Raw genomic sequence first — 25,354 nt, 5'->3', positions numbered from 1 at the left:
CGTGGGGGCGGGGCCTCGGCCGGCCCGCCCCCGCGGACCACGCCCCCTCCCCAGCTCCTCGGCTCTCGCAGTCGGAGCTGAGCAGCTGGCGGAGCGGAGCGGATCGCAGGTAGGGAGCTTCTCCGGGTCTGCCGGAGGGGTGTGGCGGGGTGTCTTCTCCGGGGCGGCAGGACCTCGGATAGGACCTCGGACCGGACCTCGGCCTCCTTGCGGCTGCCGCCCGCATCCAGCCCCCTCTTGCAGGGTCTTCCTGGCCGCCGGCAGGGGGCTCCGGGCTGGGTCTCTAGGCCCCGAGGAAATGCCCGGGCCGCCGCGGCCTGTTTGGGGAGAGCAGGTTACTCATCCCGCGGAAGGGGGCGGGTGTGGCAGCAGCGGGAGGGATTTGGGGCGGACGTCGAGCAGCGCTTGCGGCGTGCAGGGACAGCCTCCCCTCGCTTTCACCCGTGGGCTGGACCGCGAGTAGGGGACTCGAGGGGCGGAGCGGGGCGCGCCGCGCGGGGAGGGGGCGCCGACCCCCCAGCCCGGTGGGGCGGCGTGGGCGGTGGGACCCCGGTTGCTGGGGAGGTTGGGGCGGAGGGAGCCGTCCTGGCGCCGCACGATTGGCCGCCTCTGGGGGAGGAGGAGCCGCCGGGCGCTCGTCGAGTGTTTGCGCCCGAATGGGGGGCCTCTGGGCGGAGCAGAAAAACTTCACCCGCGCCCGCAGGCTCCCTCTCCGCGGGCCCCGCCGGCAGCCCGTTTACAGGCCGGAAATGCAGCGTTGTTTTTTGATTTTTAAAAAAAGAAAGCCCCCGGGGGCGCCTGGGTGGCTCAGTCGTTAACCGTCTGCCTTCGGCTCAGGTCATGATCCCAGGGTCCTGGGATCGAGCCCCTCATCCGGCTCCCTGCTCAGCGGGAAGCCTGCTTCTCCCTCCCCCACTCCCCCTGCTTGTGTTCCCTCTCTAGCTGTCTCTCCTTCTCTCTCTGTCAAATAAATAAAATAAAATCTTAGATAAAAATAAAAATAAAAAGAAAGCCCCCGGCCCTCACATCTTATCTGGGGTTGAAGCGGATGTGTGTATGGGTGGGGGGAGCGGGGATCAGTCGGTTCCAGGCAGGGCCTCCGTTCCCGTTGGTGGAGGTGTCTTCACTGCATAAGAGGAGGCCTCCTGCCTCAGTTTCCCCAGTTTGTAGACTAGTGGTATAACTTCTCTCATAACGGGGTGTGAGAGAATAAAAGGAGGAGGCTAACCCAGTCCCGGGAGAATCATTATCTACTGTCATATATTCTACTTGCTTTTTTGATATTTCTGTCTCCGCCTCCAGTCTGGCCCCTCCAATCCTCTCGCCTCTCCGAAGCCAGAAGGAACTTGTAAAAACAACCGGTTCAAATCAACCCCCGCCTTAAAACCGTCCGCTGCTGTCCCTATTGTCTAAGTCCCAAACTTGTCCACAGGGCTTTCTGTTACCTTCCAAGGCGACCTTCTCCAGGCTCCGCGGCCGCCTACCCCTCCCCCCCCACGCCTTTGCCCCTGCAGGTCTCTTGCCAGGAATGACCCCCTGTCCCCCAGAAGTGACCCTTTTAAGACTCAAGGCAGCTTCCCCTCTTCGGCCAGGGCCCTCTCCACCTCCTTTTGCGCTCCTGCTCCCCAGGGGGACTTGGTGACGACGGGTTCTCAGTGCTAGGCTGCCCGTCCTCCTGCCCCCACACCCCCAAGTGGCGCGGGAGCACCTCAAGGGCAAGAACAGGGTCCTGTAGCGGGGAGCTGAGCCAGACCCAGCGGGGCCCTGGGGCCTGGGCGGACGTTGAGGGTGGGTTCCCCTGGGAGGGAAACGTCTTTCTTTGTCCCGCGGGGTGGCCAAGTCAGGGCTTTTGGTTTGTGTCTCATCAGCAGGGACAGCAATGGGAGGGATTATTCTAGATCGCCCCATGCCTGACAGTTCCCCCATTAGCGGCTCAAGTATTGTTGGCTGAGCCCATTGTAGCTGGCACCGTCTGCACCGCGTCCGGGGGCCTGGGATGCTGCATTACTGTCCCGTTTGACAAATGAGGAAACAGGCGTGGAGCGGTGAGGTCGCTTGCCAGGGGTCACAGGGGGAGTGGAGAGCACAGTCAGGCCTAAAACTCCGGTCAGCCCCCCCCCCAGCCCCTCGCGGAGGGGGGAGGGGGTGCTGGAGGCAAGGATGCAATACGGGAATGCGTGACCCCGGGGGTGATGGAGTGCAGAGTCGGCTTCTGGTTACGAGCTGGGGGGTGGGGCGCGGCGCTGGGGGACCTTCTCCGCCGGGCGGGGCTGGTCCCGGCGAGGCCGTCGGGGTGCTCCGGGGCGGGGGTCAGGCGGCCACGCTGGAGGCGCCGCATCGGGTTCCCGGGCCGCCGGTCCTCGGGTTTCTGGCCTCTTCCACCACTCTGGGGCCCCGAGGGGTGGCGGGAGGGCACTTCCCGGCCGGGGGTCTGGCCGCGGGTTGTACCCTCCCGCCTTGTTTGTGTTTCTGCGTCCGGCCCTGCTGGTTCCCGGCAGTGGCTGGCCCGCTGCAGCCCGCCGCCCCCAGCTCCACTGCGCGCCCCTCCCTTGGCCTCCGCCCCTCCCCTGCCTCCCCTCTATCCTCTCCCTCCCCGTCTCCCTCGGCTCTGTCCCGAACAATGGAGTGGGAGGTGGCCGAGGCCCGCTAGGGTCTCCTCCTGGGGCCTCTCTCGCTTCCTGGGACCCCTCTGTCCGGCGGATCGCCCCTCCACCGCCAGCCCTCTGTTCTGCCAGGTGGGGGCCCAGCTGGCCTGGAGGTGGGGAGGAGGTCACGGAGTCTCAGCTTCAGTTTACAGAGGAGGAACCTGGGTGCCCTAGAGTAACTGTGACTCACCCAGAGTCCGCCCCCCAGTTTCCCTTCCAGCCTCTCACACGGGGTTGACACCTGCCAACCCACTGGCTGTGAAGGTGGGCAGGTCGTCAAGCCGCCCCACTCTGGTGCCGTTCTGTTCCATGCACCAGCAGCACCTGCCTCCCCAGAGCGCCTTAGACCTGCCAAATCCCCTTCCCACCCTTCAGAATCAGAATCTGCATTTTATCACCACCCCACAGACTCATGGAGACCCTAAAGTGTGTGACCCTCTGTGCCTTAGTTTCCCACCTGTAAAACGAGGATGAGAAAAGCACCTCCCCAGCTGTGCCGCCATGGGGATGAATCTCGTTCGTGGATGTGAACGCCCAGCAGCCAGCCTGACTCGGAAGTCGGTGGGTGGTGGGCAGTGGACATCGGGTGAATCAAAACACAGCCTCACTCTTTTCCCCTTTCCCCGATGGTGGCTGGTTCTCCAGTGCCCTGCCCCCCTCCTCTTGTGGGCTGGTTCGGGGCCATCCCCACGTGCCAGCAGCGGCCTGGCCCTGCAGCTGGGAAGTGCCCATGCACGATGCCCAGCTCTGGCTTCCCCCAGCCAGAAACCCACGCAAGGCCCAAGACCCCCAGTTTTCAGCCTAGGCTTGGAGTGGCCTGGCTTTGCCAAGAACCACACTGGGAAAGAAGCACCCAACGTGATTGAACCCAGTTCTTGTTCCCCTAGTCCCCCCCTCACCCCCCATCTTCCTGCCCTCAGGGAGAGGTGTGAAAGCTACCAACAATGGAGTCTTGGGAAATAAACTGCAAACTCCCTCTCACTAAAGTGTAAATGACTGAGAAAACACTGCCAAAGCTCCCCTCCCTGTAGTAAGCACCTGGCTCTGGCTTAAGACTGATTCATCCTTGATACAGTTGTTGGCTTCTCAGGGCAGGAGGGCAGGAGGTGGGGGTTCACGGGGGGTCTGCAGGGTTGTCTGGGGTCCCCAGATAGGTGGGTGGGCCGAGGGGAGGGGTTGGGAAGGCCAGAGCCTGGTGCCTGGCTGGACTCTGAGAACCTAATAGGAGGACACACAGGGCATGTGGAAAATTCCCAGGCTATTTTGGGTTGAGGCCCCCTTCTCCATCCTTTGACACACCCCTCCCTGAGGGCAGCCAGGGTGGGAGTGACTTTCTGGCTCCCTCACCTCTAGACCTTGGGTCCCCTTCCCCTGGCTCTGGGCACTGTTTAGAACCTGGGGTGGGAGCTGACTGAGGGAAGGGGAGCACGGCCCCCTGCTTACCCACCTCCTCAGACCACCTGCTTTGAAGATGCATCCCCTCACCCGTGCTCCCCTCCCCTGCCCTGCTTGCTTTTTCTCCAGAACATCTCCCCAGTTTACTTCCTAGCTGGGGGGCCAAGGCAAGCTACTTGACACTTAGTGCCCAGTTTTCCCATCAGCTAAATGGGGATGAACGAGTGGAGATGGGTGAAGGGCCTAGCTCCAGGACACGTTCCTGTCCCGGTGGTGGTGGGTCTCCAGTCCCCGATGCTCCTGAGGGCAGGAATTTGCAGCCCTGTGTCCGTTTCCTGTGCATAGTGGGTGGCCCGGCAACTGTTGGAAAGGATGTAGCCTTCGTCAAGGTCCTCGGGTGCCAGTGCAAGCCCCCAGCGTGCTTGGGGGACAGACGCAGCCCCGCCTGGTCCCCTGGTGTGCACACAGCAGCCTGTGACACGCCCTGGCCGGGGACATTTGGGCCACTTTGCTGCCCGTCAGAGGCCCATCCCAGGTCTGGGCTTCAGGCACCTGCTTGCAAACCGCTCCCAGCCGGGGGAGCTGTGGGGAGTTGAGGGGCTCGTGGGCTGGTGGTGGAGGGGGCTGGTCACAGAGGGTGGGCCCCGCCTCTGCCGGGGGGTGTGGCTGGCCCTCTGTACCCCTCTCCCCACCTGTGCTGGAGGGGGGGTCAGCAGCAGCTGCAGGGTTGGCTCCTGGCTGACTGGCTGCCCCCTCCCCCAGCTGTTGTCCTTACAGCTGGACTCTGACCCCTGCCTCCCCCACACAGAGGCCATTCACTCCTCTTTCTGTGCCCGGCGTTGGGGGTGGGCTGGCCCGTGGCCAGGCCTTTTCCAGCTGCCCCAGCTGCTCTCTCAGCTCAGATGGGCTGAGAGAGGCGGGCAGGGCGGTGGTGAAGGCCCCGGGGTCTCCCCAAGCCCCCCACCCCAGCCAGTGGTGCCCTCTGGGCCCCGGTTTCTAACACTGCCGGGCGAGCCTGGCCGTCGCCACCCCCTGCTGGACTGGGCCCGCGAGGACACACTGAGTTCCCTGTGGCTGCCAGCCGACGTTCCTGGTTCTAATGCTGGTTAAGAAGGGAGCCCTGCTCTCCACCAGCCCCAGTGCTGGGCCCTAGGGACACGGAGGGACCCTGTGCTGCCCTCAGGCTGCTCACCCCCAAGGCCATGGGCTCCCATTGGCATCTCTGAGGGTTGGGTGTATTTGGGGAATCAGGGTTGCTGGGGTGGAGAGAAAGGGGCCTCCAGTTTGGGCCTGTTTCATGAATTCAGGGGGAGGTGGGCATCGTAAAAGGCATGGGACAGACAGACGGACAGATGGGTGTGAAGAAAGGAAGAGACACATATTGATGATGCCCCATAATTCGTCAGCTGGTCCTTGTCTCCCCATCCCTGGTGCCCACCACACTGCCTCTTTGCTGGCCTTCAGCCACACCTGGGCCCTTGCCAACCTCAGGGCCTTTGCATAGGCTGTTTCCCCTACCTGGAAGAGCATCTCTGTTTTTCACAAGGTTGACTCTTACTGTTCAGGGCCCCGGTGTACCCTCATTAGAAAAGCATCCTCACCCCTTACTTTTTATCTCCTTTTGTGTATTTCTTACCAGCGCTTTTGGGAATCTGTGATGATCTTATTTATATACTTATTTACCTATTTATTCTCTGCCTCCAAATTCAGGCCCTGTGTCTCTAGTGTCATGACTAGGGCCTGGCACCAGTCACCTGTTGGTGGAATGACCTTATGGTGACAGTTACAACAATCATAGCTGTGCTGGTAGATGCTGAGTGCTTAGCGTGTATTATATGATTTCAACTTCATGGCAATGGTGTGAGGTCAGATGTGCCTGACTCCAGAGGACAAGGAGACTGTGGATGGCAGGGGAGGCGGGGGGGGGGGGGTCCCCTGCCCTCACGCCGCTGTCCCCCCCGCTTCCAGCCCTGGGAGGCCTGGGCAGGGCGCTCCTTTCTCTGGGCCAGCCCCCTTCCCAGAACCCCAAGCACCGGAACATTCTGGGACTCTATGACCTGTGCTGTGGGTCATGCTGGAGCCCTGATCCCCAGCCCAGCAGCCGGGGCCTTTATGAGGTGGGGGCTCCCCGGTCCTCCCTGGCCACGGCTACAGCTGACAGAAGGGTCAGGAGGTACTATGTCGTCACTTCCTCGAGAAGGCCAGCCGGGGAGTGTGGGGGGCTGTGGGTAGAATGTGGGGGAAGGGACGGGGAGAATTTTGGCCCTTTCGGGGGAGGAACCAGGCCCGGGTCTTGGGTGGCTTGGGTTGCGGGCAGAGGGCGCACTCCTGGGTGATGTAGGTTGAAAGCCCAGGGCCCCGGGCCACAGAGTCGCCATCGATGAGGGAAGCAGGGTGGCAAACGGGGGTTCAGAGTGATCAGAGCTTCGAGTTTTTTTCCAAGGGTAATTGGAAGCCCCTGTTTGAGAGAGCTATGTGTAAGACAGCCCCCGTTTTAAATGTGAAAGCCCTGTGTGAGTCCCACAAGCCGTCGGGGCTGCCGCTGCCCCCCCACCTCGCTCTACGTGCCTTGGCCAAGTGTGAGTTCGGGCTCCTCCACTGCCCCGGCCGCAGGGCCTGGCTCTGCTTCACCTCCCGTGCCGTCACCAGCCTGAGCAGGTGCCCAGGGATGCCCACTCAGCTGCCCCACGTTGCAGACGGGGCAGTTGGTCCCAGAGAGGGGGAAGGACTTACCCAAAGCCCTCTGGCTCCTGAGCTTTGCTCTTTCCTATTGGGCTTGAGCCAAGCAAGGCCGAGTCGGAGCAGGTACCTTGGTGGTCACGTGTTCAGGGCAGTGGCCACGTCCTGCTCTTGGCACAAGTGCCAGAGCAGGGCAGCAGCTATGGAGTCCGCTCTGTCCAGCGCCCCCGGCCAGGGCTGACCCCGCCCCTGATGCACGTTAAGGGTGACCAGGGGGAATTGGGGGAATTGGCATTCCTCGCGGCCAGTGACCCAGGCAGGGTGCACACTGAGCGCCTGGATATGTAAGGGCCTCTGCAGTGGCCCACCAAGTTGGGTCCCTCGGGCTCGCTGTCCCAGGTGCAGGCTGGTGACAGCCCCCGAGGATCCAAACCTGGGGTCTGCGCCTCTCTGATTTGTGTCCAGAGTTTCTTGGGAGGAACACCATGTGCTGTTCTCTCTTTTGCCTCTCCGCCTTCTCCACGGTGCCTGGCACTTAGCGGGTCGTTTGTTGAGTAGCTGGAGTGTGATCTAGGTGGCTGGTGGTAAGGCCCCCCTGCCCTGCCTCCCTCCCTGGCTCCTTCCCTCCGTCCCTGCTCCTTCTCTCCCTCCCTCTCATGAGTATTGACTCAGTGCCCCGAGATCTGTGCTGTGTGCTGGGGATGTAGAGGGGACTAATGGCATCCTTGTCTTGAGACAAGCAGGCATTTCCCAGCAGGATGATGCCAGAGGGAGGCCCACGGCTGCCGCAGGAGCCCAGGAGGCGCCTGACCCAGCTGGGGCAAGCCGGGCATGCTTCCGGACAAGGGGACCTCTACGCTGAGTGAGCCTTGCGCCTGCATTCCCCAGCCGAGAGCACTGGGTCTCGGATGGCAGACTCTCTCAGATTCTCACAGGGCTGGGGGGTGCATCTGGGGGGCCCCTCCTTGCAAGGCATTAGCCCCTGAGAGCCCTCTGTCTCTCCCTAGGTTAGCCATGTCATCTGAGCCTCCTCCGCCACCACAGCCCCCGACCCATCAGACTTCGGTGGGGCTGCTGGACACCCAGCGGGCCCGAGATCGGTCACCGTCCCCTCTTCGGGGCAACGTGGTCCCCAGCCCACTACCCACCCGCCGGACAAGGACCTTCTCAGCGTGAGTCTTGGGTTAGCCTGGGGAAGCCTCCTGAGATAGGTCTCCTGCCCAGAGCCAGAGTCATTGTGTCTGGCCATCTCTGTGCCTCAGTGTCCTCGACTGTCAAAGGGGTAGATGGGTTGGGGTAAGGACCGATGGTGAGAGACTGGAAGGGCACCCTGTAAACTTTGGGGGGCACTGCCCCAGGCCCCTTGAGCCTGCCCCAGGCTGGGGGTCATAACAAAGGGGAAATCATTGGGGTCTTAAATCGTTGCGTGTTAACCACACACAAGCCTCTTCCTTTGCAAGACCTCGACTTCCTCAACTGCAAAATGGGGACAGTAGCAGGTTGGCCACAGAGCTGCAAAGGACCTGCACGGTGCCTGGCGGATCCAGATATCAGGCCCAAGGAGTAGAGGCTGCTGTAGTTATTAATAATTAGTCCTCAGAGGGATGCTCAGAGAGCTTTTAGTCTAATACCCTTTCCAGATGGAGAAACTGAGGCCTGAGAAAATTTGCCAGGGTCATCAGAGAGTCACTCTTATTGAGGTCTGTGTGAATGGCTCCCAGAGTTGTGCAGTGCACAGCCTGCACAGCTGGACATCGTGGCCCTGGCTACTGCCTGGGGCACAGCTTTTGGGTGGGGGAAGGTTCTGGGAGGAGCTGGGTGTGCCCCAGGAGAGTGGATGGCTGTTTTGGAGGGCTGGTGGGGGCCTCCTCACCTCCTTCATCTCTATCAGGACGGTGCGGGCTTCTCAAGGTCCCGTCTACAAAGGAGTCTGCAAATGTTTCTGTCGATCCAAGGGCCATGGCTTCATTACCCCGGCCGATGGCGGCCCTGACATCTTCCTGCACATTTCCGAGTGAGTCAGGGCTGGTTTGGGTGGTTTGGGGCTGGGGCAGGTGCTGCCTAGGCCCCAAGGAGGCAGGGGGAGGGTGTGACTTCAGTGGGCGCTGTGTGTGAGGGTGTGAGACTCTGCCTGTGACCTGTGTGTGACTGTGTCTGGGGGTGGGGTGGTGAGACTGTACTTGGCAGTGGTGTGTGTGGGAGGCTGCAGGTGACGACAGTCTGCGTGTGTGCATGTGCATGTGTGTGCACGTGCGGGAGAGAGAGAGAGAGAGAGAGAGCACGCAGGTGTGTTGAGAACCCCTGGGATGGGTCTGAGTGCCTGTGTGTATCTGGTGGATGGGGAGGGGGGCGCCCCCAGGAGCTGTGGGAGCTGCGTTGGACCCGGGGTCTGGTCTCCTGCTTAGCTCGGGGGAGGCCGCTTGGTGAGGCTGGGGGCTGCGCGACCCCTGTGGTCCAGGAAGGAAGTCTGGAGCTGGACCCTCTCCCCTGCCATTTGCTCACTGACGTCCTTCCTTCCTGTGTGGAAACTCTCGGGAGGCCCAGGGTGCGGCCCACACATCCGAGGCCTTGGGGCTGGAAGGCAGCCAGAGCTTGTGCTTCTCTCCTGCCTTCAGATATGTGGGGACCTCATCTGGCACTCCTGTACCCCTGCTCCATTCTTTGGCCTCTGCACCCCCCGATCTTTATTTCAATCTGTGGCAGGCTGAGTCCTACCCCACACAGCAGACCAGGCAATGGAGAAAAACCATGTTTTTGCAAATAGGAAGGGTACTGTCGCAAATGTCTGTCGGGATGGGCGAATGATCCCTTCTTGAGGCCTTCCTCCCAACGTTCTTCCACGTCAGGCCTTACACGGGCCCCTCTGCAGTGCACACATGAGAAGGGTGCTGAGGCAATGCATCTGATGTGTGGATGCACACATACAAGGATGTGTACATGTATTTTCATCTTGACTCTGTCCAGAAGGGATTTGTAGTGGCTTACAAGGATATTCACAATGCACCGTGAAAAATAAGTCAGGAAAACATGGGGGCGGGGAGTGAATCAGAGAGGTGGAGAGATGGGGATGGCCACTTGCACGCCGGAAGTGGACTGTAGGTATATTCCTGAGCTTCCCGGTGGCCAGATCCAAGAGGGAGGCACCATTTGCTAGGGGATTCTTCAGTCAAGACAAACCAGTTCCAAGAGCTGAGGGGGATGTTCCTCTTGGAGGTATCCTCAAGGGGGCATCAAGATGGTGGCTTGTGCCCCGCAGAACGTGAGGGAATCTTCCTGGGGGTGGTCACAGGGAGAGGACGCTTTCTGGAACTAGCTTTAAGCACAGAAGGGACTTTCCCGTAAGCTCACTGAGTGCCGGGGGAGTTGGAGGGCAGAGATGCACGCAGCTGGGTTTGGGGGGCTCCTGGGACCAGGGTGGGTGTGCGGCAGGAGCTCAGGAAACTCGGTGCGCCATGCTCGACAGTGACGGGCTGGCCTAGTCTTTCTGTCTCAGGCTCAGACTGGCTCTCCCTGCCCTTCTGTCCACAGGCCCATGTTTAATGGACAGCATGGGCCCTTGCACAGGCTGAGCCTGGTCTTGGCCTCCACGTCAGGGGAGGCGAGGGGTGATGTGGCGCCACTGAAATGGGGTGGCTCCCTCCGGTGGCAGGGCAGGAGGGGCAGTGCCAGTGAAAGGGGTGGCCCTCTGACCAGCAGGGGCTGCGGTCCTTTCTGAGTGCTGGGCACTGAGTGCTGTCTCCCCACCTCTGCAGCGTGGAAGGGGAGTACGTCCCCGTGGAAGGCGACGAGGTCACCTATAAGATGTGCTCCATCCCCCCCAAGAACGAGAAGCTGCAGGCCGTGGAGGTGGTCATCACCCATCTGGCCCCGGGCACCAAGCACGAGACCTGGTCCGGCCATGTCGTCAGCTCCTAGGAGACGCCGGAAGCACCCCTTTCTCCTGGGCTTGCGGCAGACTCTGGGGGGAGGAGGCAGGACCAAACTGGAGATGCCGGTCTACTGCTTGAGATGGGGCTTCAAAGGGGGGGGCCCGGTCCCTTTTGAGTATCTCCTGGAGGAAGGGGTGTGGGGGGCAGGCATGGGGGTGCTCTCGGCCACCAGCACAGCCTCTGACCATTGCAACAGCCTCTCACCATCTGAAAAGCATTAAAAGCATGGAAAAAGGAGGGGCGCCCGCTGGTGGCTGAGTGGAGGGTCCAACCCCAGCCCGGGGGTGGGTCAGGCGGCGCTTCCCCAACCCATAGAGTCCTTTGTGCCCCTGGACTGGAGACTTAGAATCCCCAGGCCCAGTCCGCACTGGGGTTGACCGGGGCCCTGCACGTTTCCCACGATGCATTCTTACCCATGTGGCCACCCTTCTTGTGTCCGTGGCTCCAGGCCCAGACCTTTCCTTGTGGTTGGTTCTAGGGGAACTGGCTTCATGGGGCGGCCAGGGAGCAGGGAGAGCTGGGCGGGCTCTGGTGCCTTGCAAGTGGGAGGTGACACTACTGGGCATCAGGGGAAAAGAGTTTCTCTGGGAGCCCTGAGTACCCCCCCTCCTTCCAGCTATAACGGGCTCAGCTGTATACTCTCCTAGGAGCCCGGTCTCCTTCCACCCTCAAGGTGAATGATTATCACTTAGAAGGCATTTCACATCCCTGGTCCTTTAGGTGGTGGGTGGGGGCGGGGGTGGGGGTGGGAGAAGGGAGGGTCTTTGTTTAAAATCAGACCTTTGTCCAGATCCCTCCAGAAGAGAGTTGGTAGCTTGCTTCTGGGCAGGCCTGGTCAAATCAAAAGTTAAAGGAGAAATGCACCTTTGGTGATGGGGTTTTCTTGCAAACCGGTGTTAAGAAATGCTTAGGATTTTTTTCTTTCCTTTTTTTAATAACGAAGGCTCTCAGCCAGAGCCAGCCCTGTGCGCACTTCGCTGCCGACATTTCAAACATTTGTAGATATTTGCCGTAAACACATCCTTAGGAGTTTCTTTGCGGTGGTTTGGTTTGGCTTTCGTTGTGATTTAAAATTAGAAATAGCTGGGTAATAATGTTTTGAGATATGGGGCTTATGTGTAGTCAGGGAACCATGTGTCAGTGCAGGGAAGTGAACCCTTGAAAGCTTTGGGGCAGACAGGGGTGTTGCAGAGGAGGGAGGGCGGCCTTCAGGTGCCGGGCTGGGGGGATGCTGGGAGCAGGAAGGCCCTCATCAGGTGTCTCAGTCTGTGGACCTGTTTGTCTTTCGGTCTGGGGAGGGCTTCCTTTGAAAGGGGCTGGAAGGTAGAACTATTTTGCTGACGACTAGTGGGTTTTTAAAATACACAAATAAGTGTGTTGACTGTGTGTGTGCGTGCGTGCCGGCAGACAGCGCAGTGAAGCGAGCATTTGGTCTGTTTTTTTCCTGGCCCGTGGGGCCGTGCGAAGGGTTCCTGCGCCCCCTGCCTCCTGCTGGGTCCTTGGAGGCCTTTGTCAGCTACAGGCCACGCTTCCAGAGCTCCTTTTGGGAGCACGTTTGATATTGGTGACAGAGCTGGGAATAGCATCCAGGATTCCATCCACATCTTTCCTCCCACCAACCGCCTCTCTCTCAATAAAGTGTGTTTTGTGCAAGGCTCTGTGTTGTTTTTGAAGGTGGAGGCCGGGTGCCTCTCCTGTGAGCCAGCAGGTAAGGGCGTCTCCCCCGAACGGGGTGGACACAGTCATGCTCCGTGTCATTCTGCTTCACAGGCTGGTTTTTTGGGGTGGTGAATAAGAGAATGGGATCATCCCTTTTCCCTTAATCCTTCTCCAGCGTTGGGCAGCTTAGCAGTAGAGTCAGGCTTCGGGACAACAAAATGCCACTTGCCGCATGGATGCACTTGAACTTTTACTGTGTGAGCGTGAGCGGCGAGAGCAGGGGCAGGCCCGACCGAGGGAAGTTTGGTGGTGGGAGGTGTGAAGGCCCAGGGACTGGGTGTCCAGGGGCACAGCAGGGAGGCTGGGCTGACAGGCAGGGATGCTCTGGGTCGGATTTACGGGTCAGGTTGGGAAGGTCTTGCCCAGCCAGGGTCTCCCGAGGGAGGGTAGATCATTTTTGATGGTGCAGAGATGAGTATTTTTACTGCAGTACTGATTTTCAAAGTGTACTCGGAACAATTACAACCAGGCCGAGGGACCTGTTTAGGGAGAAGCCAAAGTAGGCGTTTTGTCCCAAACAAGGAGATCTGTCCAAGTGCTGCACTCAGCAAGTACTGTGCAGGTGGGAGAACTGCAGGTGGTGCGGGAATCCAGCTCTGAGAGAAGGGTGGGGTGGCCGTGGGACGGAGCCCAAGTGGCCTGATGGGGTCAAGGTCAAGGAGCAGTGGGGGAAGAGGAAGCAGCCCTTGGAGAGGAAGTGATTCAAGGCCACTTCCACCTCGACAAATCTGCCAAATTTTCCCGGTCGGGGCGCTCCCCCTGCCCACTGGCTGAGAGATCTTGCCAAGTGTCCCGTAGATCCTGTCCCGTCTCCTCCCTCGGGTTGGAGTGCAGCACCTCACTGAAGCACAGGAGGGCCTTCCTGGGGGCTTCTCCCTCAGGAGCCCCCGCTGTGCCCTCCACGGGGCCGCTGACTCCAGGGCCAACCTCTGCTTCCCCCTTGCTCAACAGTTAGCTACAGTGTTGAGGTTTCCCGTGCTGGCGGCGTGCTGCCGGTTCCGGAAAGCTGGGGGCTGACTGAGCCGTGCCGGGACAGCAGGGCTGGCAGGGCCTGTCTTACAGGCTTCCCGGGGGCTCGTGAAGTTAATAGTAGCCTGGCTGGAGGTAGCTCGTTTAGGGCTCCTGTGTGGTAGGGCCGTACCCCACCCAACAGAGGAGCAAGCAGGCTGCGATGAACCCGTCCTGAGTCACGCCGCTGGTCAGCAGCAGAGCCGGCGTGGGTGAGGCTGCCACACCTGGCTGGGGGAGCCCCGGGGGTTCTGGAAGACCCGAAGACAGAAGATGCCTGTGGTAAGTGTAGGTGCCTGTGGAAGGCGGGGCAGGCGGGAGGAGGTCCTGGCAGCACAGAGGGAGGCCCCGGGGGTGGTGAAAGGGGCCCAGGGGTCTGCCGCTGAGTGTCCGGCTGGCAGCCACGGTGGGAACCCAGGGAGGGGTGGGGCCCAGCCCCACAGCCTCAGGGCACCTGCCCAGGGCAGCCCAGGCAGGGCTGTCTCCAGTTCTAAAGGTTAGGGCAAATTTGAGTTAAGACTTGCTTTGCTGTTAACAAGGAAACTTGGGGATCCTTACCCAGTGGGCAGGAAGGCGAGGATCTGTGCCAGCCGGGAAGCACAAAACTCTGGGCGCTGCAGAAACCCCGGGAACCCCAGTGTCCGAAGCAGTGGCCTTCAGATCTGCCGATCTTCCAGAATCTGAGAAGACAGCATGGCTGGTCATTCACTTCACCATTCATGTAACCGTCAAAGAAGGAGAAAGGCCTCAGAATGAGAAATGGGAAATAATAAAATCAACTTTAATTTGCTGCTTTTCATTGTGAAAGGTCATTACAGTATCATTTGCAAAATCCAACAAATAAAGGTACCCCTGGGTGGCTGTGTCCTGGGAACCACGGAGCAACGTCAGCCCTGGGTGTGGTCATGCAGACTGCCCCCAACCAGACCTCAAGCTAAGACCAGCCCGGGGGGGTCCTGGGAGGCTTGGAAGGACCTAGCGAACGCTGAGATGAAAGCACCTGGTGGGGTGGGGGTGGGGCGGCGGGGGGTGCAGACCGCCGTTCAGATCGGCCAGCCCTGAGCAGAGGCCGTGCTGTGGACTGGAGTGGACTGAGGATTTGTGGGTCCTGACGAGTCCAGATTCTGAAAAGTGACCTGTGAACTGTTTCCTTGGATAGCGCTCCCCCACGGGACCCTGGAGCTGCCTTCCAGTGGCACAAGGACCTCGCAGAACTCGAAGCACGAGTGGGGGTCGCAGGCCCAACCACCGGACGGCTCCCACCCCTTAGGTCCAGGTCTGGGTGAGGCCGGGCAGACCTGCAGCTTCACGAAAAGATCTGCAGAGCAGCCGTGCCACTCCTCTTCTGTTAACGATCCAGGCTCTCACGTGTTCCCTGAGAAAGTGGAGGGGAGTGAGGCCCTCGGGGAGCCAGCCAGTGCCAGCATCCAGGGGCAGGGCAGATGGGGCCCACTTGCTCCCATCCTGACGGGCGGAGGCGCAGTGGGCTCTCCTAAGTGTAGTGAATTCAGAGCTTGCCTGCCGTGCTGCAGGCCAGCTAAGGTGCAAACTCGTTGGGGTCAGTGGTCACTTGGCGGCCACCCGTCTGCGTCCCATGCGCCGCTGAGCTCAGTACTGCCTGGCGGCCACAGGGCCCTCGCTTTCAAAGTCCCCCCAGGCTGCCACTCAGGCAGGAGCTTCCCCTCCGGAGGCGCTGTTGAACTTCTGTCTTGGGGAGGGATGGCTGTAAACATCTTGTCCTTTCTCATCACCTGATGCCCCCGTCGGTACTGACACAGGGGGTCCAAACATTGATACTGGTTACTTTTTTCACAAGACCCATGAGGAGTGAGGGTCCAGGCACATTCGTTCTGTATCATTCTAGAATGATGGGGAAGGTTCCCCTCAAAACCGTGTGTACTGTGATTGCACGTACGGAGGGTCTGAGACTTGGGGGTGGGGGATGAAATCGGGTTGGAGGTATTCCTTCAGGCCATTCTTGACAAGTCTGGCTGCTTCTGGCACTGAGGGTGGAGGCCACGTCGTGGTCGGGGCCACAGGACAGTGTGGAGAGCCTGGCGTGTGAGGGAGGGAGGGATCCTGAGTGTGGCCACCAGTGGCCCTTGCAGCCTGTCAGCGGGATGTCCTGCCCTCCTTTGGGAAAGGGGCCGTTAGGAGAACAGCTCCTCACAGATCCTGCGGGTGTCCTCGGGGGCCGTCACCGTGTAGCCCACGGTCCTCGGGTCGGTGAAGATCTCGTGGTCATTCCCGCCCTGCAAAGACACGAAGGAGATGTGGGCGCCTTGCTTCTCCTGGGCGCAGGCAGCCGGGGAGCTGAGGAACTGGCGATTTTACCAGCAGGGAGGCCGGCTCCGGTCACCTGAGCCCCCCGGGAGAGTAGCAGCCCGAGCACAGGCATTACCGAGAAAGGCTTCATCACCTTCCCTCGAACTGCAATTTAGCTTGGAATGTAATTACGCCTATGAAAGAAATCACGACGCTCTTGTGAACATCTGTCTGAGGCTTATTTTTCTATACGGCAAGCGCGGCAGGTGATGGCACTCTCTGCCACCGTGTTTTAACCGTGCCCAAGCTGTTGTCACAGGCAGTGTGGCAGGGCTGACAGCCCACCGCGGCGCTGCCGTTGGACCTTGCGGTGATGCTGACAGGCCGGCCTCCGAGCTGACAGCAGCCACCGGTGACTATGAGCACTTGGTGGCATGTGGCCACGGCCACAGAGGAATGGAGTTTGTTTGATTTTGATTCGTTTACATTTAAATAGTCCGTGTGTTTGGCGTGTGAGCCGGGTGGCCCAGCTGTGGACCCGGCCTGTACCGCCGAGGAGCCGTAACGCCACACCCCGCCCGCAGCCCTGTGGGCGTCACCAGGTCAGCACCCGCCCCTCAGCTCATGGGGCTCCAGGTGTGTGCACACGGCACTTCCCCTGGGCCACTTCCAAGAGTGGAGGGCAGGACTGCTTCTGCCGGGCCCCAGCACATCACGGGGGTCCCGTGGTTGTGGGTCCTCCGGTCCGTGCGGCACCCCCACCCCGCCCCTGGTCTCGGGTGAGTGGAGCAGGCTTCCTGCCGTGCCCACACCCGAGCTGCAGCAAAGCCCCTGCTTTGCTTCTCCTGCAATTCCCTAGGTTTTCCTTGGAAAAATCAATTAGTTTCTAATACGATGAAAATGACTGCAGAGGCAAAAATGGATTTTTATCGTAAAGATTCTACAGGAAAAATCTGACATCCCTTTAAAGGACTGATGGAGGGGCGCCTGGGTGGCTCAGTCGTTAAGCGTCTGCCTTTGGCTCAGGTCAAGGTCCCAGGGTCCTGGGATCGAGCCCCGCGTCGGGCTCCCTGTTCAGCGGGGAGCCTGCTCCTCCCTCTCTCCCTCCCCCTGCTTGTGTTCCCTCTCTCGCTGGTCTCTCTCTGTCAAATAAATAAAATAAAATCTTTAAAAAAATAAAAAAAATAAAAAAATAAAGGACTGATGGACACGGTAATTCCTACTGCTCTCATTTTTGTGAGAATAACCTCTCCCCAAACTTTAGGAGGGGCTGCTGCCGGGGCCCAAAGTGCGCCAGGTGTAGGAGTCAGGTTAGGGGGCCACGAACTTGGGAGCCATGTCGGGGAAGGTCCCTTCCCAGCACTGACTGGGGGAGCTGCTGGGGTCCGGCCCTGGCCTCACAGATTTCTGTGCTGTCAAGGGGCTCTGGGTCAGCGCTGAGCGGCACGCCCACCATGTGCTACCTAAGCAAGTAAACGTGAAACCAGTTCATGCAATTCTTAGAATTAAAGTCGGATTCCTCTTGCGAATAGCACGGGAGGTAAAAACTAATGCAGAGAACCTAACATAGAAAAAAGATTCGTGCATTATCCAGAAAAACCCAGCATCTACCAGGGACACATTCACTCCCTGTCACTCACTCAGGAGGGAGGGAGGAGTCTGTATTCACATATGAACCCAACCAGCCCGGGGAACACCTACTACTACCTGCTGGGCAAACCAAACCAAGGTAGGGACCACCTTCACAGCTTGAGTCAGGGGCGGGGAGAGGGCAGGAGACGGAGGTGAACAACTCCGCAGGGCAGACAACAGGGGAAGAGAACCCGGGGTGGCAAGGGAGGCACCTGTGAGCAGAGGAAGTGAGGGGACAAGCCGTGTCTGGGAAGGCAGCTCAGCAGCCCGCCAGGCCAGGGAGGTAAGGACTTGGGATATTATGTGAAGCCACCAGGAAAGCTGCCACCTGGGGACACGATCAGATTCACCTTCTGGAGGATGGAAAGGTGGGGGAAGAGGACGACGAGCAGAAGCACCGCAGTTAGGAGGCTGCACAGCCAGCCAGGGTAGGAGGGCAGACGCCCTTCCCCAGGGAACGAGTCCGAAGCAGCCACCCAGCCTGTCCCTCCCGGGAGACCTGGTCCATGCGGGGCCGGCTCTCTGGGCTCTGTCTGGGCTCAGCAAAGTTGGCAAGAGCGTCTCGGAACCACCACCACCACCAACCTCAGACTTTAACTTCCTCTCCTGCCAGGGGACCTGGCCTCCCCTGTGGCTCCTTGGGGCTGTACAGGGCTCGCATGCAGAGTCAGAGGGAGGTCGGGAGAAGCAGAAGCACAAAGTGAGCTAGTGTGAGCGCCCTCCCCTAGAATTAGGCTTCAGAGAACTGAAAATTCCAAACACTGGATTTGCACAGGGACCACGGGTCACACTAGATTAAGACAAAGGGAACAAAGCCGAAGCAACGGATGCCAGATCGTGTTACCTGAGGGCCCAGAGGAGAGGCCTGCAGCTCAGTGCAAACAGACCATTAATATTTAAATCCCTACAAGGCCCAAGTCTGAGGGTGCAACAGAAAACCAGAAGGCAGTTCTGCGTGGGGTCCGGTCTCCCTGCCACCAGGCTGTGTTTCCGCACACGCTGTTGCTGAGCTGATGGGGGGCTTCTGGTGAAGCCTGAGGATCCTGACGGTGGAGCTGAGGAAGGGAACACAGATCAAGTTCCCCGGCCGGTGGGCCCTGCTGGGCAGGCCGCCAGACCTCGAGAGGGTCTCTGCTATGACCAGCCATCTGGGGCTCAGGCAGACCCCCTCCGGCTGGGAGTCCACTCCTGCTGCACGTGGACATTAATCTCTTGGCAATGTAACGGGATTGATCAAATTTCTAGGTATCAGGGTACAAAGGCCAAAGGGAAAAGGGCTCTGGCCTCAAAGCCCTGGGGCAGCCGTGCTCGCTGGGCTGAGGTGACAGTCACTGCGGGAGCTTTACCAGCACTTCCAGGGCCAGTGTCCCCAGCCTGCGGGCCGCTGTGTGGGAAGCCAAACGGATCTGAGTGCGCGCTGCATGACTGGTATGTAGCTGTTTCTCAACGTGTGATCATTAGCTGGGGATGAAAACTGCCACAACTTTCAGACAGATTTGATAAAAACGTATGCCCTTAGATAACTGTACTGGTTTTTCCTAGAAAGAAGTCAACTGTTACGCTTAAAAGGAAAAAAAAAGCCTGGCCCCATGGTCATGATGTTTTAAAAACAATTAGGTGATTCCAACGTACCTCCAGGATGGGATCCAGTGGCTTACAATCTGATGACTATCCAGCTTGGGGTGTGGTGGAAAGCAAGCTGGCTTGCTGTCCTGCTAATGGCCCCGGGGTGACCCTCTGGGTCTGCTCCTGGTTCCGGCACATCCCCTCATTCACAAAAATGGGGCTGAGCACTGTGTGAGGGGCCTGGGCACAGACATGCATCCAGAAAATGCTGATTTATAGACATCAGTGACCGTACCAGGGGAGTCCCCGAGGGCCGGCCACACTCTAGGGGCCTGAAGCTGGGGTCCCCCTGAACAGAAGAGCTAGAGCAGGGGCTGCTCCTTCTTCAGGGCTTATCCAGCCAGTCCTCCCCCGATCTCAGGCGCGACAAGACCACAGAAGGAAGGCGGGTCAGCAGGGACCCCAACAAGCACCTGTACCCATGGTACCCCTGTCCGGTGTCCTGCTTCCCGTCCTCCCACAAGGGAGCCGGCTGCACCCCCTCAGCTGCGTGGAGAATATCCAACCCGGTCCAACCTCCTTCAGTCAGATCTCGGGGAGCAGCAATTTTCCTGGGGGCCTCTCTGGGAGCAAGGGACTCCCCTCTCCGTGCTAACCTAACCCTGCCACTAGTCCCCTAAGACCTGGGTCTCAGATTTCGCACTGAAACACACGAGTAGTAGGGCAGGTCTGCGCATAGGACACATTCTGTGCCCTCATCGGCCCTCAGGCATCCTGAGAGTGAGCGCAGGAGATGCCAGGCATGGCGAGGACACCCAGGTCATGGCCAAAGGCCAACTCCATCTAAAGCCTGAGCAGGAACTCAAGGCTCGTTGGTTTACACACACCGCCCACCCTGTAGGCCTCCAATCTCTCATACTGGATGAGCTTTTCTTAAACTTTATTAAAAGCTGCAGACTTGGTAGCCGGCTGGTTCCCCTGCTGGGAGAGGCAAGTCCTGCTGCCTTTCCTGGGCCACCCTCCCTCTAGAACCTCCCTTTCCTCCCACTGCTTCAGAGGAACTGCGTGCCCACGGAGGTGACAGGCACCGCGGCTCACGGATACAGAGACGTGTGTGGTCACCGTGTGGGCAGCAGGGGCCAGATTTGGGTCTTCTGGGTTTCAAAGCTGCCTCTTCCCACCAGGCCGATGGGGACCTCTTTGAAGCTTATTTTAAAGACAGATCTTCCCTGGGACGCCTGGGTGGTTCAGTCGTTAAGCGTCTGCCTTAGGCTCAGGTCATGATCCCAGGACGTCCTGGGATTGAGCCCCGCATTGGGCTCCCTGCTCGGCGGGAAGCCTGCTTTTCCCTCTCCCACTCTCCCTGCTTGCGTTCCTGCTCTTGCTATCTCTGTCAAATAAATAAATAAAATCTTAAAAAAAATAAAAATAAAAAATAAAGACAGATCTTCCTTTTTAACATTTGTGGAAAACCAAGTATTGCATGATTAAGTAGCAGTTTGGAGGCGATGTGGGAGAATGACGAGAGGCTTTTGGATGCCACCCGGTCTCTGACCCTGCACTGAGCCCCGCCCCACACGGAGCCTGTTGCTGCCCGTCCCATGCTCCCCGCCAGGCTGCCCAAGGACCAGAGGACAGAACGTCTAAGTGCCCAGCTCAGGATCTGAGACTGAAGTGCTTTAGAAGCGAAAGAATTTAGTTTTCTTAATTTGATATTTTAAAGCTTTATTTTTCAATAGATAGCACATTCACAGAGTTCAAAATTTAAAAAAGGGACAGAGTGCTAAGTGTCTCTCCCATCCTTGTCCCTGGCCCTCCGGAGGTCTGTCATCTGCTTTCTTGGGTGTCCCTTCACATTCCCTTTATGCACTTACAAGCAACGTGAAGAGACACTACTTCCGCTTCTTTAGACAAAAGTAGCGCATGTTACTTCTGTTGTTCTGCACCTTACTTGGCTCGCCTGATAAAACATCCCAGAGATCGGTCTGCATCAGTGGTTTGTACAGCCATGGGGCATTCCGCCGTGTTGCGGGGCCGCCGTGTACTTGGTCAGTCCCCTCCCGCAGCAGGGCAGGGTGCCCCCCAGAGAGCTCAATCACCTAAAAGGATCTGCTGAGTCAAAAAGTCAATCAGCTGTCGATGTTCATGACGTGTTAGAATGTTTTCATGTTCCAACTGCCTTAAAGCCAGGAAGCATTAAACCAGCGGAAGCTGTCTAGCCTGGGAATATGGAAAGGCTGGGGGTGGTGGTGGTGGAGTCAGTTGCCTAAGTCTCCCCCCTGCCCGAAGCCATGCAAAGCAGGGTGGGGTGCCTCTCTGTGCCCTGGCCATCCCTTTCCCTGCAGCAAACCAAGGCACTCCAGGCTGGGCCCAGAGCCTCGAGGCTGCACTTGGAGCTGCGTTTTAACAGACCCTGGTTGATGTGGCTGATGGGCAGGAATGCGGGGGTGGGGCTTTCCAGGACTGACAAGCATTTAGAAAAGCAAGGGCCAACGTCTAGTTTCTTCACCCTGCTCTCTGGGGGTGTTCCAAGCAGGGAAGGGGGGAGGGGCTCTGTGTAACATCCGATCCCGCCAGATGGACGTGGCTGCTAGGGCTGAGGAGGCTGCCAGGCAGGCCTCTAAGCCTGTGGTGCTTGGCAGGGAAATGGCTTTTTTTTTTTTTAATTAAGTAGGCTCCACGCCCAACATGGAGCACAACATGGGGCTCGAACTCATGACCCTGAGATCAAGACCCGAGTTGAGATCAAGAGCCAGACCCTTAACCGAGTGAGCCACCCAGGCACGCCTGGGAAATGGCTTTTTACTGACAGTTCTCAGCTCAAGTGCTGTTTCCCTGGAAACCAGCAAGAACATTTGCCTTGGTGCAAAGAAAGGAAACAGCTTTCAAAATCTATCACTGAATACGAGAAGTTTAAAGCTAGTGTTTGGGAGGCTCTATGCCTGTTTAAAGGTTTAGACGGCTGGACTGTCACTTCCCATTTCCAGGAAACCACTGACTGACAGCGTCAGAGAGGGCAGAGAACTGTCACCACGGTGTCAACAACCACAGTCCCAGGGCCTCTGCTGGGGAAACGGGTCATACAGCCCCTGAAAACCTTGTTTTTGAAGAATATTCACTAACATGGGGAAATAAAATTCGTACTGAGAACAAAGCAGAAAATCAAATAATGAGAATGCAGGGTCCACTTTAGGGGTCGCATATGCCCACAAAGAAAAGGCTGGGAGGCGTGACCACACATGACAAACTTTCTCCCTCCAACTTTCTCCAATGCTCTACGATGAACTATGTTCATTAAGAATCGGGAAAAACACCTCCGTAACTAGTATCCACTTTAAAAAAAAAGTAGGTAGAACTAAAAACCAAACAAACAGAATGAGTGTGTGGTCCTGTAGCAGCTGAACAGCCCAGAAAACGCTCTAATTCCCAGATGGAGAATTCCCCAAAGCAGGCATTCTCTGCTTATCTCAAGAACCGCATTCCATTCTGCAAAGTCCCAGCTGAGGCTTCTGACAGCTATGTGCACACAGCAAGAGTGTCATCACTAAGAACCTGGCTTCGCCTGTCTCAACAGCTCTCTTCCCAGCCCAGTGCTGGCACGGGGCTGGAAGGGCTGCAGAGGCACCTGGCCATCCCTGGGATCCCACGTGTGAGTGCGTGAGCTTGCTTTCTCAAGAGACATCCAAGTCCGACAGAGGCTTGTTTCAAAGCTTGCATTCAAAGTATTTCTGCAGCCGAAGAATTTCAACAAATGGACGCGGTTGTAAACCGCTTCTCTCCATCATTAAGAACGAGGCGAAAGGCCACACCTCCTGAAAAGCAGTACCAGGTGGTCTGGGAACTGGAAGAGAATGTTCCCCACCACGATGGAGGGATGGTCCGTTGGACTGGAAAGCCTATGTGCTTAAAGACAAAGTAGTCTGTTCTGGTGCCACCAGCTCTGGCGTGAGCTGTGTGACCCTGAATAAGTCACTTACCCTTTCTGAGTCCTGTTTTTGTTTTTTTTTTTAAGATTTATTAATTTATTTAAGAGAGAGAAAGAACGCAAGCACGGGGAAGGGCAGAGGAAGAGGGAGACAAGCAGACGGCCCGCTGAGCAGGGAGCCCATTGTGGGGCTTGACCCCAGGACCCCGAGATCATGCCCTGAGCTGAAATCAAGAGTCAGATGCTTTACTGACTGAGCCACCCAGGTGCCCAAGTCCTGGTTTCATCATTTAGAGAGATGGACACGAGCCTTTACTGATCAGAAGTCCCTTTCATGCTAGAAAACCATATGCAGAGACCTCGCTGAAAGGCAGGTAGGTCCACCCCAGAAACCTCAGCAGAGCGGCAAGTACTCTGCAGTGGACCAGAGACCAGAGGGATAAGAAAACTCTGAATGTGCAGCATCCAGGACACACCTGCTGGGTGCAGGATGGCCACAAAGCCCAAACCAGGACCTCTGATGGCAAGGTATCCCGTTACTGGGCAGTGTGTAAAGGGAAGCAGGAATTTAAAGGAGCCCGGAGACAGGCCCAGGGCTGGGCAGTGAGTGGCTGGTGCCGAACCTCCTCTCGGGGCCCGCCTCTCCCAAGGAGAGCCCCATCCTGCTGCCACAGTGGCTCTGGGGAAATCCCTCTCTGTAGTCCTCCTAATGGTGCTGGTCTGACACAGCTCTGCTCTCAGCCCTGATTTAGAATCAGTCCGGGACCTGGGACTTCCGACGGGAACAGCTCCCCAAACCGTCTGTGTGTGATGTCCACTGCTAAACAGTCCCTGGGCACAGTCTCTTGAATTTCAGACTAGTGAGATTTCCTGTCTTCCTACCATTTAGGATGCCTCGTGCCCAACTCACAATGAATGCCCCTGGGGGAAAAACACAGTGGAAAAATGACATAAAACTGGCCAAGAGCTTGGAAGTGCACAAAGGATCGGACAGCACTGGGGCAGATGTTCTGGAAGGCTGCAAAGTGAGCCTCCAAAGAGCTCCATTTCTGCCTCCACCGAGGCGTCCGGTGTGGGAGTGCAAAGGGAGGGAGGCTGAATTGCAGAAGCCCCCACTCAGTGTGAGCTGGGCCAGTGCGTACCGCGTGGGGGGGGGGGAAGGCCCATGTGTCCATGTCCCCTTTTCCAGCCCAAACCGAACAGTCCAACTCCAAAATAATGCTCCCGTACTTACTGGCATGGTTTTGTCCCCGAAGAAATAGATGGTCTTATAGCCGTCATTTTCCACATGTCTCAGGCAATACCTCTTGTCCCAGCCCTCAGGAAAGACATCAATGCTGATCTGGCCTCCTGCCGAGAGGGGGGAAGACACAAAAGCTAAAGGTGGAAAGGAGGCGAAGAGCACTTTGCTGAAAAGAACATGTGGCCTACTCGCAGCAAGTGGAGGGCCAAGGTCTTTGATTTTTAACACCCTTGTTCGCTACTTATGCTACTTTAGGGACCAGTTCTAGAAATTAATATGACATTGCTTTTTCCAGCATTGTTTCACCTAAAATCGAAAAGCGAGACAGACCACCAGCTCAGAACAAGGAATGCATTTGTGTTCAGTGCTGCGCCAAGTGCATGGGTCTAAATGAAGCACTGGTGGAAAAGCTGATAATAGCTTCATTCAGCTGGGCCGGCCCGAGCTTTAACATGCTCTGGCTCTCAGGGGACGAGGCCTAGAAGCAGGCTGCATGCAGTTCATCTTGCAGGGAAAAGGAAAAGCATGTGGAAGGTGATTTGCAGGCAGCTTTCAGGAGCGATGAAACCGTTTGAAAGCTTTGTCAGAGAGACGTTCACCTTGCAGTTCAAGAACACTTGAACATCTACCCGTTTGTCTATCAGACATAATCCCTTTGCGATTCTGGTTTTCCTACAACTGTACACTTAGCGGAAGTGGTAAAACAAGAGGGCTTTACATAATCACTCATCAGCGTTCGCTTCAAGTGTCTGACAAGTATATTCTACCAAAAACCAAGGCCAAGATGCCAGTGCCGCAGGAAGAAGTCCGTCGGACACCGGAACCGTTTGCACGCCGGGCCGCCATTGTAGATACAACCTCTGTGGGCTCAGACAAGTCCCCTTTCCTTCCAGGGCCTCAGTTTCTTGATTTGTAAAACCAACCCAACTGACTGCTAAGGATCTCCGCTGCTCACCCAGCATGAGATTCCAGAATCTACTGGGCCGAGCGCTATTTTGGGCCAGCAGGAGAGGTGTGGGGAGGAATCCTGCCGGGTGAGACTTTAGAACCAAACCCAGCAGCTGGGGTGAGTCTCCATGAGGGCTGACCACACAGGAGTGCTTGCCCCTGAACCCCTCTTGCCCACCTCCACACCGGGCACAGTCCCATTTCAAGAGCTCACCGGCCCCCGGCAAACCCCCTGGCAAGCGATTACCAAAGCCCGAAGGAAACCCGCCTGAATGCACGGTACCTATGGAGAACGTGACGCCTTTTCCCGCAAACTCTTTCTGCAGTTCTGCTACGAACTTCTGTCTGATATTTTCTTTCTGAGAAGAACAAGAAGATACCGATTATCTAGTGCATGGCA

The 25,354-nt window shown here is 57.9% G+C and overlaps 2 protein-coding genes across 6 annotated transcripts in view; one reads left to right on the top strand and one right to left on the bottom strand.

The window, feature by feature from the left end:
- Window positions 1–63: 63 nt before the first annotated feature.
- Window positions 64–11,381, top strand: CARHSP1 (calcium regulated heat stable protein 1). The gene is made up of 4 exons (XM_035022248.1): window positions 64–109; window positions 7,727–7,891; window positions 8,611–8,733; window positions 10,472–11,381. Exons 2-4 carry the CDS (start codon window positions 7,734–7,736, stop codon window positions 10,632–10,634), a joined length of 444 nt encoding a protein of 147 aa, XP_034878139.1. The 5' UTR covers window positions 64–109; window positions 7,727–7,733; the 3' UTR covers window positions 10,635–11,381.
- Window positions 11,382–14,135: 2,754 nt separating this feature from the next.
- Window positions 14,136–25,354, bottom strand: part of PMM2 (phosphomannomutase 2) — a 22,544-nt gene continuing 11,325 nt past the window's right edge. Inside the window, exons 6-8 of one of the 5 annotated variants that reach the window (XM_035022243.1) lie at window positions 25,238–25,313; window positions 23,998–24,113; window positions 14,136–15,627 (exon numbers count right to left, since the gene is read on the bottom strand). In XM_035022243.1, the coding sequence (XP_034878134.1) occupies window positions 15,526–15,627; window positions 23,998–24,113; window positions 25,238–25,313 (294 nt within the window). In that variant the 3' untranslated portion in view covers window positions 14,136–15,525. The other 4 variants (XM_035022244.1, XM_035022245.1, XM_035022246.1 and 1 more) reach the window with 4 other exon arrangements.

Source organism: Mirounga leonina, unplaced genomic scaffold (genome assembly GCF_011800145.1).
Source record: "Mirounga leonina isolate KUSES-001 unplaced genomic scaffold, KU_Mleo_1.0 Mir_175, whole genome shotgun sequence".
Lineage (NCBI taxonomy): Eukaryota > Metazoa > Chordata > Mammalia > Carnivora > Phocidae > Mirounga > Mirounga leonina.
This window is presented reverse-complemented; position numbering and strand designations above follow the sequence as displayed.

Coding starts and splice junctions, on each gene's coding strand:
- CARHSP1 (XM_035022248.1), top strand. CDS start 7,734: ATGTCATCTGAGCCTCCTCCGCCACCACAGCCCCCGACCCATCAGACT. Junction 7,892..8,610: donor CGGACAAGGACCTTCTCAGC/GTGAGTCTTGGG, acceptor CATCTCTATCAG/GACGGTGCGGGCTTCTCAAG. Junction 8,734..10,471: donor ATCTTCCTGCACATTTCCGA/GTGAGTCAGGGC, acceptor CCACCTCTGCAG/CGTGGAAGGGGAGTACGTCC.